Source organism: Nansenia antarctica, assembly GCF_963989245.1.
Source record: "Nansenia antarctica genome assembly, chromosome: 5".
In the NCBI taxonomy this organism is placed as follows: Eukaryota; Metazoa; Chordata; class Actinopteri; order Argentiniformes; family Microstomatidae; genus Nansenia; species Nansenia antarctica.
This window is the reverse complement of record NC_137690.1, coordinates 5,638,516-5,656,015: the sequence shown is the minus strand read 5'-3', so window position 1 is coordinate 5,656,015 and position 17,500 is coordinate 5,638,516. Positions and strand designations below refer to the sequence as shown.

The following is a 17,500-nucleotide window of genomic DNA, read 5'->3' as shown; positions in this document are numbered from 1 at the left end:
AGCATTCCTGTAAAACAGTATCTACTCTAAGGGTACAAAAAGCAACGCACGCACACACACACACACGCACGCACAATGAACGTGTACACACACACACGCAGACACACACACGCATACCGAACGTGTACACACACACGCACACACACACACACACCGAATGTGTAAACACACGCACACACACACACACCGAATGTGTACACACACGCACACACACACACACACACACACACACACACACACACAGCGAGAGAGAGGGTTACTACTGCTTACAAGTCATTTTCTGCAGCTCCGTGCTGTATCTATATTCTGGGGTGTGAGACGTGTTTGGCTCCGGTCCACAGAGAGATAGCGTAAGTGGCTCTTAGCATCAAAATGAATTACACACAAGTAGCTTAGCACCAGCACCAGGGAGGCTGGGAGGGCTGTGGTCAGACTGGTTCTGTCGTCCTAAGTGATTACTGCGTGTGACTGTTTCTATGGTTCTCGGTGATTACTCTGTGTGTGTGTGTGTGTGTGTGTGTGTGTGTGTGTGTGTGTGACTGTTTCTATGGTTCTAAGTGATTACTGTGTGACTGTTTCCATCTAAGTAAGATGAAATATCTTAAATCAAGGCAATAATGCTTTTTTGTGTTTTTTTGTCTGACTGCACTAGTTTAAAGATAAATTGGACTTCTTTTAAGAACATCTTGGCAAGTGAAATTGTCCTGTTCTGCTGGCAGATAATTTGGCTTATTTTAGGTAAAACTTCCCCTATTTTATTGCTTCTTTTTTTCTTGTTTTTGAGAGGTGACTTTTTGCAGTGCGGAGGTTCTCCTGACCGTCCATCACAGGCGCTGTCACAGAGCCTGACAGGCCACGACACAGGCTAAAGGGATTACAGGAAACGTGGAACGTGATACAGGGGCCAATATTCATATCTACGTACAGAAATATACAGAAATGCTTGTTTATGAATAATAGATGTGCCGTTGTCAGTATGTGACATGGTTATACAGGGGTTGTGTTCGAGAGGAGGAGAAGGAGGAGGAGGAAGAGAAGGAAGAGGAGGAGGAGGAGGAGGAGGAGGAGGAGGAGGAGGAGGAGGAAGAGGGATCTGTTTAAACCTATAAAAGCAGGACAGGGGAGGATTAAGGTTGGTTGCAGGTCGACCCTGTGACCTGCAGCTAGAAGAGAGACGCTGAGATGTCAGAAAACAAGATGTCGCCTACCCTGTGTGTGTGTGTGTGTGTGTGTGTGTGTGTGTGTGTGTGTGTGTGTTTTTGGTGTTTCCAAGAAGGTAAGAGCACTTTCCAGATCCTTTCTTTTCAGAGATAATGCAGCACAGCGTATCGTCAAAATTCAAAACATGAAATTCAAATGAGCCACTTTACACAGCGAGAGAGAAGCCACTTTACTGTGCCAACACTCCCAAGGATTCGTGTGGCAGGTAAAAACGAACTGCCAATCAGCCTCCAGTTCCCTGTGTGTCCTTCACCTGCCCCATTTTATTGAGCACGACAGCCATTTTGATGACTCCTCTTGGTTTGAGATAATGAATGGGTTAGCATTTTAGCATACTGAGTAAAGGCCGATTTAAGCTTCTGCGTTGAATTTACGCACGTAGCCTGCGTAGACTACGTAAGGGCTCTCGCACTTTACACTTCTGCGTAGGTCGCTCTGCAATTACACCGTCACATCGCTAGGTGGCAGTGTGTTTTCTTTGCCCCTGTGCTGTGCCTCTTCCGGTTAGGAACTCAACGGAGCTCAAAGCTCAAAGCGGCATAATAGCGATCTTTTTGTTATGCTTGTTGTAAATAAAAGTTCTATGATCCATTGAAATGACATTAAACTAAGATAATACGATGGTTATCATAATTTTTCAAATATTTATTAATAAGTAATTACAGAAAAAGTGAATGACATTTCTGTCATGGCTTCCGCATTTTGGGCGAAGAGAGAGTCGGAATCTTGTCGGAATCATGTGCTACCAAGCGGACCAATCACAGAGCTTACGGTTGCGTAGAAACTGACTCGTTCTTACAATTTTGGAGATGTGCACGTTAACCCTCTCCGTAGGCACGGCGGGCCCACGCGGGACTACGCAAGGCTACGGCGTCGATTTTACGCAGAACTTTAAATCGGCCTTAAGCGCTAACCGATACAGTAGCTCAGTTAACCATTAACCACTTACTGCTAACCGTTAACTGTTAACAGTTAACTGCTAACAACTAACTGCTTACTGCTAACAACTAACTGCTAACAACTAACTGCTTACTGCTAACAACTAACTGCTAACTGCTAATAACTAACTGCTAACTGCTAACAACTAACTGTTAACTGCTAACTGCTAACTGCTAATAACTAACTGCTAACAACTAACTGCTAACTGCTAACTGCTAATAACTAACTGCTAACTGCTAACAACTAACTGCTAACAACTAACTGCTAACTGCTAATAACTAACTGCTAACTGCTAACAACTAACTGTTAACTGCTAACTGCTAACTGCTAACAACTAACTGCTAACGACTAACTGTTAACTGCTAACTGCTAACTGCTAACAACTAACTGCTAACTGCTAACGACTAACTGTTAACTGTTAACTGCTAACTGCTAACAACTAACTGCTAACTGCTAACAACTAACTGCTAACTGCTAACGACTAACTGCTACAGTAGTCTATGCTCTGTACCCGTAGCCCCGGCTGTCAGTTGGAACGATGCTAGCTGTTCAGCAGTAGGCTACCTGCCATCTGGGCACAATGACCCGCGGATGAATCTCCAGAAGCATTAATCACAGAGTCACAGTGTGATTCTCTCCATGGTAATTGAGAGAGTGAAAAAGTGAAAGAATGTGAGAGAAAGAAGAAAAAAAATGAAAACACTTCCATGCCAAATCCCCTGCCAGGGCCAACCCACTGGCAAAGGGAATACATATTCGATATTGACGGTAGATATAGCCTATAGCAAGTAACTCCTTACCACGTTCATGACCTTTCATTAAGTTGACCCTATAGTATAGGGACTGGTCTTTTTCTACTTGTGTGTGATAACACAAACCTCTCAACTCCCATTATTACGCAATTACTGTTTTGTAAGTAATACTTATTATTACGCAATTACTGTTTTGTAGGCCATACTCATGTACTGTACTGTGTGTGTAATGTTAATACAGTGTTTCTACCTGGGTAATTACACTGTTATTACACAAGCAGGAAAACAACGTCATATACAGTGGTACCTTTTGTTAAAACATCCAATTGGATGTGATGTGTGCGTGATTAACATAATCGATCGATGACAGTGCTCCGGTGCGCACCGCTAACAAACCCCTAACTGTACTGCTCTCTCCGTCCCTGCGGGTCATCCCAATTAGCGCCCGGCCCTCCCACCGAGCTCCCCCCTGTGTTGTTCTAGCGTCTCGTCTTCCTGCGTTCGGCCTGGTAGTTAGGGGGGGAAGGATGTGCTGCTGGCTGGAGGATGTCGGCCGGGGAGGGGAGCTGGAAGATCCCACCTATGCTGCACTTTCATTTCCTGTTTGAGGGAGAAAGAGGGTGTGTGTGTGTGTGTGTGTGTGTGTGTGTGTGTGTGTGTGTGTGTGTGTGTGTGTGTGTGTGTGTGTGTGTGTGTGTGTGTGCCCATTTTTATCATATTTGACAAAGAGAGGTTAGCTTGTGTAATCAACATGTTGGATTCTGTATTGATTCCGACCTTGATAAATGCCAACAGGAACACAACATTTGCTTTGTTTTGTTTTGTTTTCCCTCAAAGTTACCAAACCCCTCTGGTGTAATGCACAGTTTTTTTTTGTTTTTTTTTAATGTTTAATTTCAAGATTAAAGAAGCTGACGATGTATAATATGAATTATAATACATTTGGACTGAGAGATTATCTCTTCATTATGAGCGTGGTTAAATAGGTAACAAGGACGTTAATCAAGAAAGCGTGTCCATGTCTATACTCTCGTACGTTGGCTGCAATCTCACATTGTCTAGTAAGATGTGTTCATGTACGTCCTCACACCAACGGGACAGAGAGGCTACACTCTCTCCTGACTCAATGTCAGATAAATGATAGTATACAGTCCAGCCAGTAGCGTGCTCTACAACGACATGTCATTGTTTGATCTATCAAAAGAACAAGCACGTGCACGTACATGTAACAAAAGGGAAGCAAAAGAGGCAATAGTGATTTTTGCCATTTAAAACAAAGTCATAACTGTTTGACACACACACCCTATTTAACTTCATAATATCAGATGAGCCACCGACAGCAGCACAATATTCTAAGAAAGAACACCTTCTGAAGATACTCATCATATTATTAGATAGATTATTTCTACTAAACAGCCTTCTCACAGATCCAGTTTTGTTCGATCGAACACCTGTCGTCGTTCCACTCCCCTATCCCCGACGTGTGTTTGAATTCCCCGCAGTCCTGGTTCTTAAGGTTATTAGGCTGTCCTTTCCTCCAATACTTTGTGGTCAGGGGCGTGCCGTCCGCCCATGTCCAGGTCCCCTCAGTAACAGTGTCAGTCAGGCCGATCCAGGTGTTCTTGTTCGTACAGTATAGGTCATTGACAAACGCCTGCTCCTCTCTGCTGTCGATGATCACCAGGTCTGCTCCCATACTCAGACAGACCTGTCTGCTCTCCTCCCAGGATTTCTTCTCAGCAGTGACGTAGTAAACATGGCTGCCAAACCTCCAAAAGCCTCCCTCTGGACACGTTTGATTTGTGGTCAGCTTTCGCTGTAACTGGTCTCTCTCATCAGTCAGTTTGAGGTTACTGGTCTGTAACAGGTCTCTCTCTTTAGTTAGGGCGTTGTAACTGGTCTGTAACTGGTTTCTCTCTTCAGTCTGCTGGTGGTTACTGCTCTGTAACTGGTCTCTCTCTTTAGTTAGGGCGTTGTATCTGGTCTGTAATTGGTCTCTCTCTTCAGTCAGGTTGTTGTTACTGGTCTGTAACTGGCCTCTCTCTTCAGTCAGGTGGTGGTTACTGGTCTGTAACTGGTCTCTGGTGGAGCCTGAACGGACACTCAGACCTATGATCCCAGCCAGTAGGAGAACACACAGCAGCCCCAGACACAATGCAGCAGCTCCAGGAGGTCTCCTCCACCACTGGAAATATCCTGAGAGTTGAGCACCGACTCCATACCTCTTACTTGGCTTGAAAGCTCCTTCATCGTCATATGTATCTTCATCAAAATCTATGATCTTCATTATGTTTGAATCATCGCCTAGAATTCCCTTTGGCATCTTTACACTCTTGTGCTCAAATGCAGTAAATAACACCGCAACTTCAGCTCTGCTGTAAACCTGCACCTGTATGTGTGCTCTGCTCTGGTCTTTCTGTGTGGCTTGGACCCCTCGGAGGGTGGGACTGACAAGGGCCCTGACTGAAGTCAGTTAAATGCAAACCGCAACACATTGCAGTAGCCAGTAGCCTCTTCCTCTATCTGTTCTGCAAGAACATGAAACTTCCATGTTTTTAAGAAAAATACAGGAAACACTGAGGTTAATGAAGTTCACAGGGGGAGTGAACATGTGTATCCAACTTGATGAGTCAACGAGTCAAAACTTGATGACCTATCGCTGACCCTGAACACCGGTGTTGTCACAGGGCTGTGTGCTGAGCCCTCTCCTCTACTCCCTCTTCACCTATGACTGTGTGCGGCCCGCCCGGTGCATGTTTCTAACACCATCATCAAGCTGGCAGATGACACCATGGTGGTCGGCCTGATAAGAAACAATGATGAGTCAGCCGACAGGAAGGAGATACAGCTACTGGCAGTGTGTGGTGTGTGCTGACAGCAACCTGGCCCTCAACACCAGTAAGTCCAAGGAGATCTTTGTGGACTTCGGGAAAAGTCGGGGCTGCGTAGTGCGTGTAGACGTACACACCCCGATCTACATCAGTGAGATGGAGGTGGGCTGTGTCCCCAGCTTCAAGTTCCTGGATGTCCACATCTCCACATGAGGACCTCTCTTGGACCCTCAACTCCTCTTCCCTGGTGCAAAAGGCACAGCAGTTCTTTGAATATGTACGAGAGCTGGACATGCCAGATATCTGCCAGGCAACTGACTGACCAACAGTGACCTATGTTTACATTACTGTTTTTAATTTTTAATTTCTTTATTATTTATTGATTTCATTTTCTTTAATCTTAGTCCTGGATTCTATTTTTAGTTTGCTGTATTTGTCCTGTCTTAGTCCTGTCTTGTTTTTGTCTTGGTTCACTTAAACTTGCACTATTACTTTGTCACTTATATTTACCAAATGTTATTGTATTGTATATTTGTTGAAAAAACCTTAATGAACAGATTGTTAAAAAAAGAAAAGAAAGGCACAGCAGTGTCTATACTTCCAGAGGAGATTGAAGAAATCCCAGCTGTCTCCCAGGATTCTGGCCAACTTCTTTTTTTTTTTAAATTTGTTTTTTCAGATTTTATCCCTTTTTCACCCAATTTGGTAGCCAATTGAACCCAACCTAGCATCCAATTATCCCCTGCCTATTGCATAGGATCCGCCGCACGACCCCGTGGCCGGCAGTCCCAGAAGAGGCCGCCAGGCAGACTAGCTGACTGGCTCCTCGAGCCCAGCACCGTTATTCCGGCACCCAGGGGGCGGTGTTGCGCGACGGATCCTTGTCCAGAAATACTCCTATACCGCCCTCGGAAGCGGCCGCCCAATATGCCGCTTCCCGTGTGCCTCGGCCATATCTGGATCTGGATTCTGGCCAACTTCTACCGCTGCACCATTGAGAGCATCCTAACCAACTGCATCACAGTGTGGTATGGAAACTCGAACCAGGTACCTTGCGATTATGCGGTATGCGCATTAGCGTGCTACACCACTAAGCACCGTCAAGATAAATGTTTTAAGATAAATATAACACCCCTGTCATAGCTTATTGATTGGTGCATCAATAAAAAAAAAAAAAAAAAAAAACTTAAATCAATCAAATGCTTTTAAGTAAACCCAACAAGGCTTTCTCATGTGGATGGAACAAAGCCATACTGCTGTGGTAGTGGTGGCCTAGTGGTCAGCTGGTGATCAGAAGGTCATGAGCTCAAATCCCACCTGGGATTACCACCACTAGTATACCCTTGAGTAAGGCACTTAGCCGTAAATTACTCCAGGGAGGCTGTCCCTGTAATCTCTAATTGTAAATCGCTTTGGATTAAAGCGTCTGGTAAACGGTTAACATGTAAAATGCTGTGGTGTCCAGCACACATGGTTGCAGGTACAGGGACACATGAAAAACCCTTTTTCTAAGAGTGTATATGTAGCCATATATGTAGACCCATCTCTTCAGGCTACACCTTAACTGTCCCTCCTAAAGACCTCCATCTCTTCAGGCTACACCTTAACTGTCCCTCCTAAAGACCTCCATCTCTTCGGGCTACACCTTAACTGTCCCTCCTAAAGACCTCCATCTCTTCGGGCTACAGCTTAACTGTCCCTCCTAAAGACCTCCATCTCTTCAGGCTACACCTTAACTGTCCCTCCTAAAGACCTCCATCTCTTCAAGCTACACCTTAACTGTCCCTCCTAAAGACCTTCATCTCTTCAGGCTACATCTTAACTGTCCCTCCTAAAGACCTCCATCTCTTCAGGCTACACCTTAACTGTCCCTCCTAAGACCTCTTCATCCCCTCTACCCCCCTGTACAGTTTCTCTACTATAAAAAAAAAAAGAACGTCCTTCTTCTAGCATTATGACTGCCATTGGCCGCTGGCCCTAGATTACTTTTTCCTGCTATGACTGGTGGATAGATGGTTCACTTACTTAGACAAATGTATTTGTTGTAAGTCACTTTGGATAAGGCGTCTGCTAAATGCCAAAAATTTAATGTAATGTGTGTGTGTGTGTGTGTGTGTGTGTGTGTATGTGTGTGTATGTGCATGCGAGTGTGTGTGTGTGTGTGTGTGTGTATGTGTGTTGAACTGGGCCCATTATGGCCGTTATTACAGCCAGTACTTTGAGGCGGCTGCTGCGTCACATCAATCATCAATGGCAGGACGAAATACAGTACTGCTGCTCTGGCTCACACACACACACACACACACACACACACACACACACACACAGTCACATGCAAGCACACACACGCAGACACTCACACACACACACGCACTCACATGCAAGCACACACACACACACACACACACACACACACACTTAGAATACTGTAGGTGACAGGAAGAGGAAGCAGGGGTGAGGGAGGGGGGAGGAGGGGAGGGGAGGGGAGGGAGGGTCTCTCTCCCAGGTCATGTATTTTTAATGCTAACTCTCCAGTGGGGTCTGGTTTCACCACAGCGGGCGTTGGAATGCTCTCCTAGTGGAGGTAAGACTCCCTACGCTATGTTATAATGGAGTGTGTGTGTGTGTGTGTGTGTGTGTGTGTGTGTGTGTGTGTGTGCAAGTGTGTGCATGTGTGTGAGTGCGTGCACGTGTGTGTGCGCTTGCGTGTGTGTGCGCTTGCGTGTGTGTGTGCGTGCGTGTATGCGTGCGCGTGTGTGTGTGTGTGTGTAAGACTCCCTACGCTATGTTTCCCCCCCCTGCCCGGTGCTTCAGTATCCTTCACCTTGGAGCCAAGGAGTGCTGGAGACCAGGTGAACATGATACCGCCCCCCCCCCCCCCCCCCATCCCATCCCAGAATACCTGTAACCCTATAGATACGCGCTCTGAAAGACGCCGAATAGTATCGGTTACCATGGATACAGGCCTGAAAGTTCTGAATGTCATTGAAGACGAGAAATATACGTTTTCCTTCCTGATGGGTCGTAGATACAACATAGATACGTGTGCGCAGGAAGTCATTAACCGCCTTGCGGTGAGGGAGCTGAGGGGGGGGGGGGGGCTCAGAATCTCCACTGTATTCTATGTACCTGAAGACATTTTTGGGGGGAAGAATTTTTTGTTTTGCACTCTACTGATACTCTTCAGTTCCAGCACCTCAGCAAAGAAGTTTGATAACGGATGATAATATGATCATTAGTGACTTCCTTTTTATGTATATATAGGTTTTGTATATTGTGTAAGATATATTTATATACAGAATATACATATATAAGACATCTTCATCCTCTCTACCCCCCTGTACCCCCTCTACCCCCCTGTACAGTTTCTCATATATAATATTTCATATTTTAATCAAGTATATATAATTAAATAATTAATTAAGTTCATGTTTATTATGTAATTTACACAATATGTACATTATACAATATATATAAAGGAAGTCACTAAAGAGGATAGCTATACAGACAGGAAGTCACTAAAGATGATAGCTATACAGACAGGAAGTCACTGTTACCTTGACAGCCACCAGGATCTTGTCCTGGTCAGGTGACAGGTTGTAACACTCCGCCAGGAACACCTTCCCGAACGCTCCCTCTCCCAGCTCTCGCTTCAGCACGATGTTGTGTCTCTTTATGTGCTGCACGACTGACAGACAGAGAGGAGACACGCAGTTAGCATACAGCTAGCACACAGCTAGCACACAGCTAGCACACAGCTAGCATACAGCTAGCATACAGTTAGCACACAGTTAGCATACAGTTAGCACTCAGTTAGCACACAGCTAGCATACAGTTAACACGCAGTTAGCACACAGCTAGCATACACCTAGTATACAGTTAACACACAGTTAACACTCAGTTAACACACAGCTAGCACACAGCTAGCACACAGCTAGCACACACAGTGTACTACAGTACGCTATTGGTTAGGAATCGGATGAGTGATAACATTTGGAGAAAATGCAGTTTTTTATGTGATATACTGTATAATTGTTTAAAATGCATTAAATGATATCTCGACCGAATTAGGTAAATAGGCTTTTTTATTTTGGTGCACTTCACTGCCCACCGCTCAGGCAGTTTAAAATGTTGATTGAGGATCTGTTTAGTGAAAGGTGTTATTGTTTCTCTCAAGTTTTTTATGTTTTATATATGTTTTAATGTTGTGGTTTTTATATGTTGTGTATTTGTGGACAGAGCGCACACTGGGTTCAACGTCATAAAGGGACCAAGTAATTTGATTGGACAAGAGGCATTCCACAAGTGCTGATCAGATTCAGATCTGTCTTGCCAGTGAGCCGTGTGACGAGGTAGCCCTGCCTGAGACATGGAAAGTCAATAATAATAATAATAATAATAATAACTAGACAGGGACAATTCCTGTGGAAATTGTGAAGTGTGCTTGCCCCCCGCCCCCGGGCCACTCCACTGCACCCCCCGGCGAAGACCGCGTTTCTCTAGCTCACCCAAGGGCCGAGCTAACTAGCACTAGCTAACTACTGCAAGCACAGTGCTAGTGCAAGCACTGCTACTGCAAGCACACTTAATAACAATAATAATAATAATAATAATAATAATAATAATAGATGTTATTTAACTTGAGGATGTCCTCTTGGTCTAATGGTAGATGCTTGTTTCTTCCACGCGGGGGAAACCAGGGTTCGAACCCCCCCCTCCACCCCCCTCCCCCGGCCCGTCACACAACTTGTCCTCGATCCAGGCCCTGTTCGAATACTCTTCAAACACACCTTTCCTTGTCCAAACCCCTCCCCCTCCCCCTTCCCCTGACATGATTGGTGGAAGCCAAAGCGCTGAAAAGCCGGGAGTTCAGCAGGGATGCATCCTGAGGCCCCGGATGTTTCCCCTGTGTGAGCTGCGTCCCTTTCCTCCCCCCTCCCTCCCCAACCCCACCAGAGACAGATGGATCCTCTGGGCCGCTACAGTCCTCCCAGCCTGGCGCGAGCAGCCTCGCTCCAGCAACAGCACAACACAATTCATCATCAGCAGGATTCTGTCTTCAGCTGGGCCCCGGACACAAACTGTCCAGATTCTCTACAGTGATCTGATTAAGAAATGCATTTGAAGAAAAGCCTCACCACTCGGGCTATTGCATTACACAGGACTAGACTCTGCATAGAGCTGCATCGATCTGCACTAGCTTACTGGGAACCTTATTACCGCGTATTAAAGAGAGAGAGTGGAGGCCCATTACAACCCCTAACAGACACACTCAAGGCCGTGGCTTCTGTTTGGTTTTGTGTGTGGCACGCGTGTGTGTGTGTGAGTGTGTGTGAGTGTGTGTATGTGTGTGTGTGTGTGTGTGTGTGTGTGTGTGAGTGAGAGCACGTGCATGCATGTGTGTGTGTGTGGTGTAAGTTCAGTACTGTGTGTGTGTGTGTGTGTGTGTGTGTGTGTGCACGCTTGTCTTAACCTGTTGCTGACATCACATCTGCCAAAACAACCACTCAAGGAGTTAAGTACCCACAATTCCCTGGACGGCCCCCCTCAACAGCCACAAGCGACCGCCATCGCTAACAGCGTTTTTTTCTTTTCCCCTTCGCCCACAAACATGATGCAGCCGTCCACAATGCTAGGTAAGGGTTTAACCATATCCACAGAAATACTCTCTATTCTCCTTTCAGTTACTCAGCAGTGTCACTGTTCCCTGTTCCACCGGTTCCATGACGACCAGGACCAGGAAGTGTTCAGGAAGTGTTCTCCTGCAGCCCACTCCTTTATAACAGGTAGTAAACAAGCCCCCCCCCCCCCCCCCCCAAGGGACGTACTGTACTCCCCATGCAATACCATCCCCCCCTTCCTCTCTCTGTCTCTCTCTCTTCCTCCTTCTCTCTCTCCATCTCTTCCTCCGCCTCTCTCTCCCTCTCTTCCGTCCTCCCTTTCTCTCTCCATTTCTCTCCCGCTCTTCCATCCTCCCTCTCTCTCTCTCTCTCCATCTCTTCCTCTTCCTCAGTCTCTCCCTCTCTTTCTTCCTCTGTCTCTCTCTCCATCTCTTCCTCCGTCTCTCTCCCTCTCTTCCATCCTCCCTCTCTCTCTCTCTCGCTCCTTCTCTCCCTCACTCACTCTCTCTCCATCTCTTCCGTCCTCCCTCTCTCTCTCCCTCGCTCTCTCTCCATCTCTTTCTCCGTCTCTCTCTCGCTCTCTTCCGTCCCTTCCTCCAGCTCTCTCTCCCTCTCTTCCATCCTCCCTCTCTCTCTCTCTCTCGCTCCCTCTCTCCCTCACTCACTCTCTCTCCATCTCTTCCGTCCTCCCTCTCTCTCTCTCTCCCTCTCTCTCCATCCCTTCCTCCAGCTCTCTCTCCCTCTCTTCCGTCCTCCCTCTATCTCTCTCTCCCTCTCTCGCCATCTCTTCCTTTGTCTCTCTCTCCCTTTCTTCCTATGTCTCTCTCCCTCTCTCCCCCCAGCTCTCTCTCCCTCTCTTCCATCCTCCAGCTCTCTCTCCCTCTCTCTCTCTCTCTCCATCTCTTCCTCCATCTCTTCCTCTCTCTCTCTCTCTCTCCCTCTCTCGCCATCTCTTCCTCCGTCTCTCTCTCCCTTTCTTCCTATGTCTCTCTCTCCCTCTCTTCCTCCAGCTCTCTCTTCCTCTCTTCCATCCTCCCTCCCTCTCTCTCTCTCTCTCTTTCTCTCCATCTCTTCCTCTGTCTCTCTCTCTCTCTCTCTCCCTCTCTTCCTTCCTCTGTCCCTCTCTGCCCCCCAGAAGGGGAGGGGCCTTCACGTAAACAATCTACCAAGAATATGTGTGAATCAGACTTTCCTGTTTTGTTCCCTGAATACACACACACACACACACACACACACACACACGCACACGCACACAAACATCAAGCCCCGAGAGACCAGGATGGAGAGAATGAGAGGAAGAAAAAAAAAGGATAAAACTAACAAAAGAGAGGAGTTCTTTTATGTGGTTGTCCTTTAGTCATTACGTTGATATACATGCCAGTTTACAATACATTCTTGGCCCGCGCACGTGCGTGTGTGCGTGTGTGTACGTGCGTCTGGGTTTCCGTTAACCGGCAATTGCCGGTCTTTGTCCGGTAAAATTTGGTGAAGTCCGACAAATTGAAAAGTCGTCGGACATATTGTCCGGTGAAAATAATTCCCTTTGAATACAATTCGCTAAAGCTGGCTGGGTGCGTTCGTAAACACGCTCTGGAAATCCGATCAGCACTCGCGGAACGCCTCTCGTCCAATCGAACGACTCGGTCGCTCTGTGACATCGAAGCCAGCGTGCGCTCCGGCGCTCTCAGAGCGTGTTTACGAACGCACCCCTAGAAGTTTCCAGCCAGCTAGCTGAAGCTGCTACACACACCAGAGCCATGGCGACCGAACGGCAAGTTAAACAACATACTATAAAAGTGACATTGTTTTACTCATTACTCATACGTTTGTTGTCATTCGGCGGTGCTAATAGTCGCTTTCTTTTTTAATTTATTTAATTTATTTTATTTTAGCAGTTTCCCCGAAAGTTAAGTGTTTGTTTTTATATCACTATTTGCACTTCTGGTTAGATGCTAAACTGCATTTTGTTGTCTGGTACTTGTACTCTGCAATGACAATAAAGTTGAATCTCACCTAATCTAATCTAATCTAATCTAAAATAATCTAAAATAATCCCATCACTATTACTCCCTATTTTCATCAGTGTTTCAATCCTTGAATCTGTGATGGAAATCAAGCAAAGCCACTTCAAGTCTCCCCACCACTGACAGCGCTGGGTGTGCCTTTCCTTACACTCTCGGTTATTCCCTGTGGATTTAAAAAAACGGTGTTTTGGTTTCTATAATGTGGTCTATTCTCAGTGTTGACGAGCAACTCAGGGGGCTTTGAGATGGCTAACAGCTAATTAAAGGAGTAATTCCACTCAAAAGGGTAGAAGTAAGCTGACTGTCTGTCTGTCTGTCTGTCTGTCTGTCTGTCTGTCTGTCTGTCTCTCTGTCAGTGTGCTGGACTACCTATGACTTCCATGGTACCTGGGAACGCGTTGTCGGAGAGAAACGCCCTCTGTACAAAGGACCTACTGACCAAAATCCCTGTTCCCCGTAGCCTACATGCTTGCACTGTTACTGTTCAATAAAATGTTATACATCTAGACATTGTGGTATTTCTTTATATACGTATCCCAGACTGCCTATCAATTGTTTCTCAATAAACAGTTATGTTCTTCCCATTGTCATACTCCCGAGCTAAACGAAATGCCTTCCCAACCAGCGAGACTTATAGAAATGACGTTGTTTTATTGATTTAAAAAAAAAAAAGGGTAAAACTGTAAAGAGAAAATAGAAAACTCACATTAATCCCAAACAATTTAACAAACTTCAGTTAACGTAATGTGGAGTCCGTTCATTGATCGATGCTGTCTGTTCAGTTGCCAGTGAGGCGCCCGTTCAGCGCTGGACCCATTCAGCGCTGGATTTGACGCATGGCATAGCGCGCATGCGTCAAATCATGTTATATTATTATATATTATATAGCTCGCATCTAATCGTATCGGATGAGAAATAGACATTAAATGGCATATATAGGCCGCTACACAACAGTAATCACCGCGACAAACATTAGATTTGGAGGAAAAAAAAATATGATTTTGGAAAAAAAAAAAAAAAATATATTTTAATATGATGACCGGAATATATCACGTTTGTCCGGTAAATCGAATTCTTCCCGGACACGATGTCCGACGGCAAATTTTTCGAACGGAAACCCTGACGTGCGTGTGTGTGTACGTGCAGGCTTGCGTGCGTGCGTGTGTGTCTTTCTTAATGAGCTCCATCCACTCTAAGGGAGTGGACAAACTAATGGAGGTCATTGATCTGTTTTTAAGATATTACAGTCACACCCACTCCCCTGACAGAGCGCCTTACCTACAGTGTTTATCACTTACACACACACACACACACACACACACACACACACACACACACACAAACACACACGGACGGACGCACATACACACACACAGCTGTACAGTATTGAGTATTATTGACTAGCCGATGTTATATACTTGTCTATGGTCCATAAATCTCTCTCCCTCTCCTTCTCTCTCTCTCTCTCTCTCTCCCTCTCCTTCTCCCTCTCTTTCTCTCTCTTTCTCTCTCTCTCTCTCTCTCTCTCTCTCTCTCTCTCCCTCTCTTTCTCTCTCTCTCTCTCTCCCTCTCTGTCTCTCTCTTTATGGTCCTTTGGAGAGACCACTGGAAGAGGGTCCCATATTAACCCCTTTCCCCACGGCCATCGACATAAAGAGTAATGGGAGTCACGCACACACACACACACACACACACACACACACACACACAGACCACCTGAACTGTTCATCACCTGCCAATAATTATAATGTCCATCTGAAGGGCCAGGTCATACATTACGTCAAAGGAGCAGTGTGTGTGTGTGTGTGTGTGTGTGTGTGTGTGTGTGTGTGTGTATGCATGCATGTGTGCTTGCGTGCGTGAGTGCATGTGTGCGTGCGTGTGCGTGAGTGTGTGTGCGTGCATACGTGTGTGCATACTCTCTCTCTCTCTCTCTTTCTCTCTCTCTCTCTCTCTCTCTCTCTCTCTATCTCACCACACACACACACACACACACGTATGCACACACACACACACACACACGCGCGCACACGCACGCGCGTACGCATACAGATCTTCCTGTCATACTCGACACATTATATCAGCAGTTCCAAGGCCGTCACCATGGCAGCGAGGACGGTGTTGCTATGGAAACCCGCGCGTATGAAATGCAGGTGTGGTGGGTTCTCTTAGATGATGTGTGTGTATGCGTGTGTGTGTGTGTGTGTGGGTGTGTGGGCATAGCGGGGTATCCGTGGTGACGTCAGCGCTCACACCACCTGAAATGTCCTCATCTGACTGTACCTCTCTCTTCTGAATCGCCTGACCAGAAAACTGATGTTCCATTCATGAATATTGGTTATAGTTTTGTCACGGATTGGCTTATGGTTAGGGTTAGGGTCAGGGTTAGGTCAGTTTTAGGTTATGACTTAAGTCGGGCTAGAGTTAGGGTTAGGGTTAAGGTTACGCTTTTAGGCAGGGGTAGGTCTCTCGGTCGTGCATAGGAGACTTTGCGATGTAACCCGAAGGGGTGTAAGTGTTACGTTTCCAGTGGTGTAAGTCATTAGGCAGTTCATCTTGTTGTAGTTTGACTCTGGTTTGACTCTGGTTTGACTGTTTGACTGTTTGACTCTAGTTTGACTGTTTGACTCTGTTTTGTGGTTTGATTCTGGTTTGACTCTGGTGTGACTCCGGTGTGACTCTGGTTAGACTCTGGTGTGACTCTGGTGTGACTCTGTTTTGTGGTTTGATTCTGGTTTGTCGTTTGGTGTGACTGGTTTGACTATGGTGTGACTCTGGTGTGACTCTGGTGTGACTGGTTTGACTCTGGTTTGACTCTGTTTTGTGGTTTGATTCTGGTTTGTGGTTTGGTGTGACTGGTGTGACTCTGGTGTGACTCTGGTGTGACTCTGGTGTGACTCTGGTGTGACTATGGTTTGACTCTGGTGTGACCCTGGTTTGACTCTGGTGTGACCCTGGTTAGACTCTGGTTAGACTCTGGTTAGACTCTGGTGTGACCCTGGTTAGACTCTGGCGTGACTCTGGTGTGACTCTGGCGTGACTGGTGCGTACTCACAGGTGTCAGATTTCATGTGGGTGCTGCGGAAGTACTGGGGGTTCTCGATGACGGGGATCTTGGTCATGCCGATGATGACGGCGTCGGGGCCCATCTCAGACGAGGTCGGGGTGTTGCTGCCGTTGGACACGTGATGAAGAGGGGAGGCGGAGTCATCATCGTTACTGATCACAGAGGAGTTCCCTGAGAGAGAAGAGAAGAGAGAGACAAGGAGAGAGAAGTGAAAGGTAAGAGAGAGAGAGAGACAGAGACAGACAGACAGACAGACAGAGAGACAGACACAGAGAGAGAGAGAGAAGAAGAGAGAAGAGAAGAGAGAGAGAAGGAGAGAGACAGACAGAGAGAGAGAAGGAGAGAGAAGAGAAGTGAAAGGTAAGAGAGAGAGAGACAGACAGACAGACAGACAGACAGACAGACAGAGAGACAGACACAGTGAGAGAGAGAGAGAGAGAGAGAGAGAAGTGAAATGTAAGAGACAGAGAGGGAAAGAGAGAGAGACAGACAGATAGAGAGAGAGGAGAGGGAAAGAGAAAAAGAAAGAGAGAAGAAGAAGAGAAGAGATGGGAAGTGATGTCAAATGAGAAACATGGAGAAGAGGCAATAATACATTGGGCTGTGGGGAAAACAGAAGGAGGAATCTCAACAGTACAGTATAGTATGTTAGATACAGTGTGTTAGATACAGTGTGTTAGATACAGTGTGTTAGATACAGTGTCACACTGAGTGTGTTAGATACAGTGTGTTAGATACAGTGTGTTAGATACAGTAGAGTGTGTTAGATACAGTGTGTTAGATACAGTGTGTTAGATACAGTGTGTTAGATACAGTGTGTTACATACGGTGTGTTAGATACAGTGTGTTAGATACAGTGTGTTAGATACAGTGTGTTAGATACAGTGTGTTAGATACAGTAGAGTGTGTTAGATACAGTGTGTTAGATACAGTGTGTTAGATACAGTGTGTTAGATACAGTGTGTTAGATTCAGTGTGTTAGATACAGTATGTTAGATACAGTGTGTTAGATACAGTGTGTTAGATACAGTGTGTTAGATACAGT

At 46.0% G+C, this 17,500-nt stretch overlaps 2 protein-coding genes across 2 annotated transcripts in view; both read right to left on the bottom strand.

Annotated features, from left to right (window-relative positions):
• ntrk2a (neurotrophic tyrosine kinase, receptor, type 2a) overlaps positions 1-17,500 on the bottom strand; it is a gene marked incomplete at both ends in the record, with an annotated part of 73,732 nt that overhangs the window by 13,906 nt on the left and 42,326 nt on the right. The window contains 2 exon segments of the mRNA XM_080532966.1: positions 9,301-9,431; positions 16,444-16,626. Coding sequence (XP_080389092.1) covers positions 9,301-9,431; positions 16,444-16,626 — 314 coding nt within the window.
• On the bottom strand, positions 4,321-5,235 carry LOC308159086 (uncharacterized protein; the record flags this gene model as incomplete). Its single annotated transcript, XM_080532842.1, has 1 exon — positions 4,321-5,235. The coding sequence occupies one exon, from the start codon at positions 5,233-5,235 to the stop codon at positions 4,321-4,323; it is 915 nt and encodes a 304-aa protein (XP_080388968.1).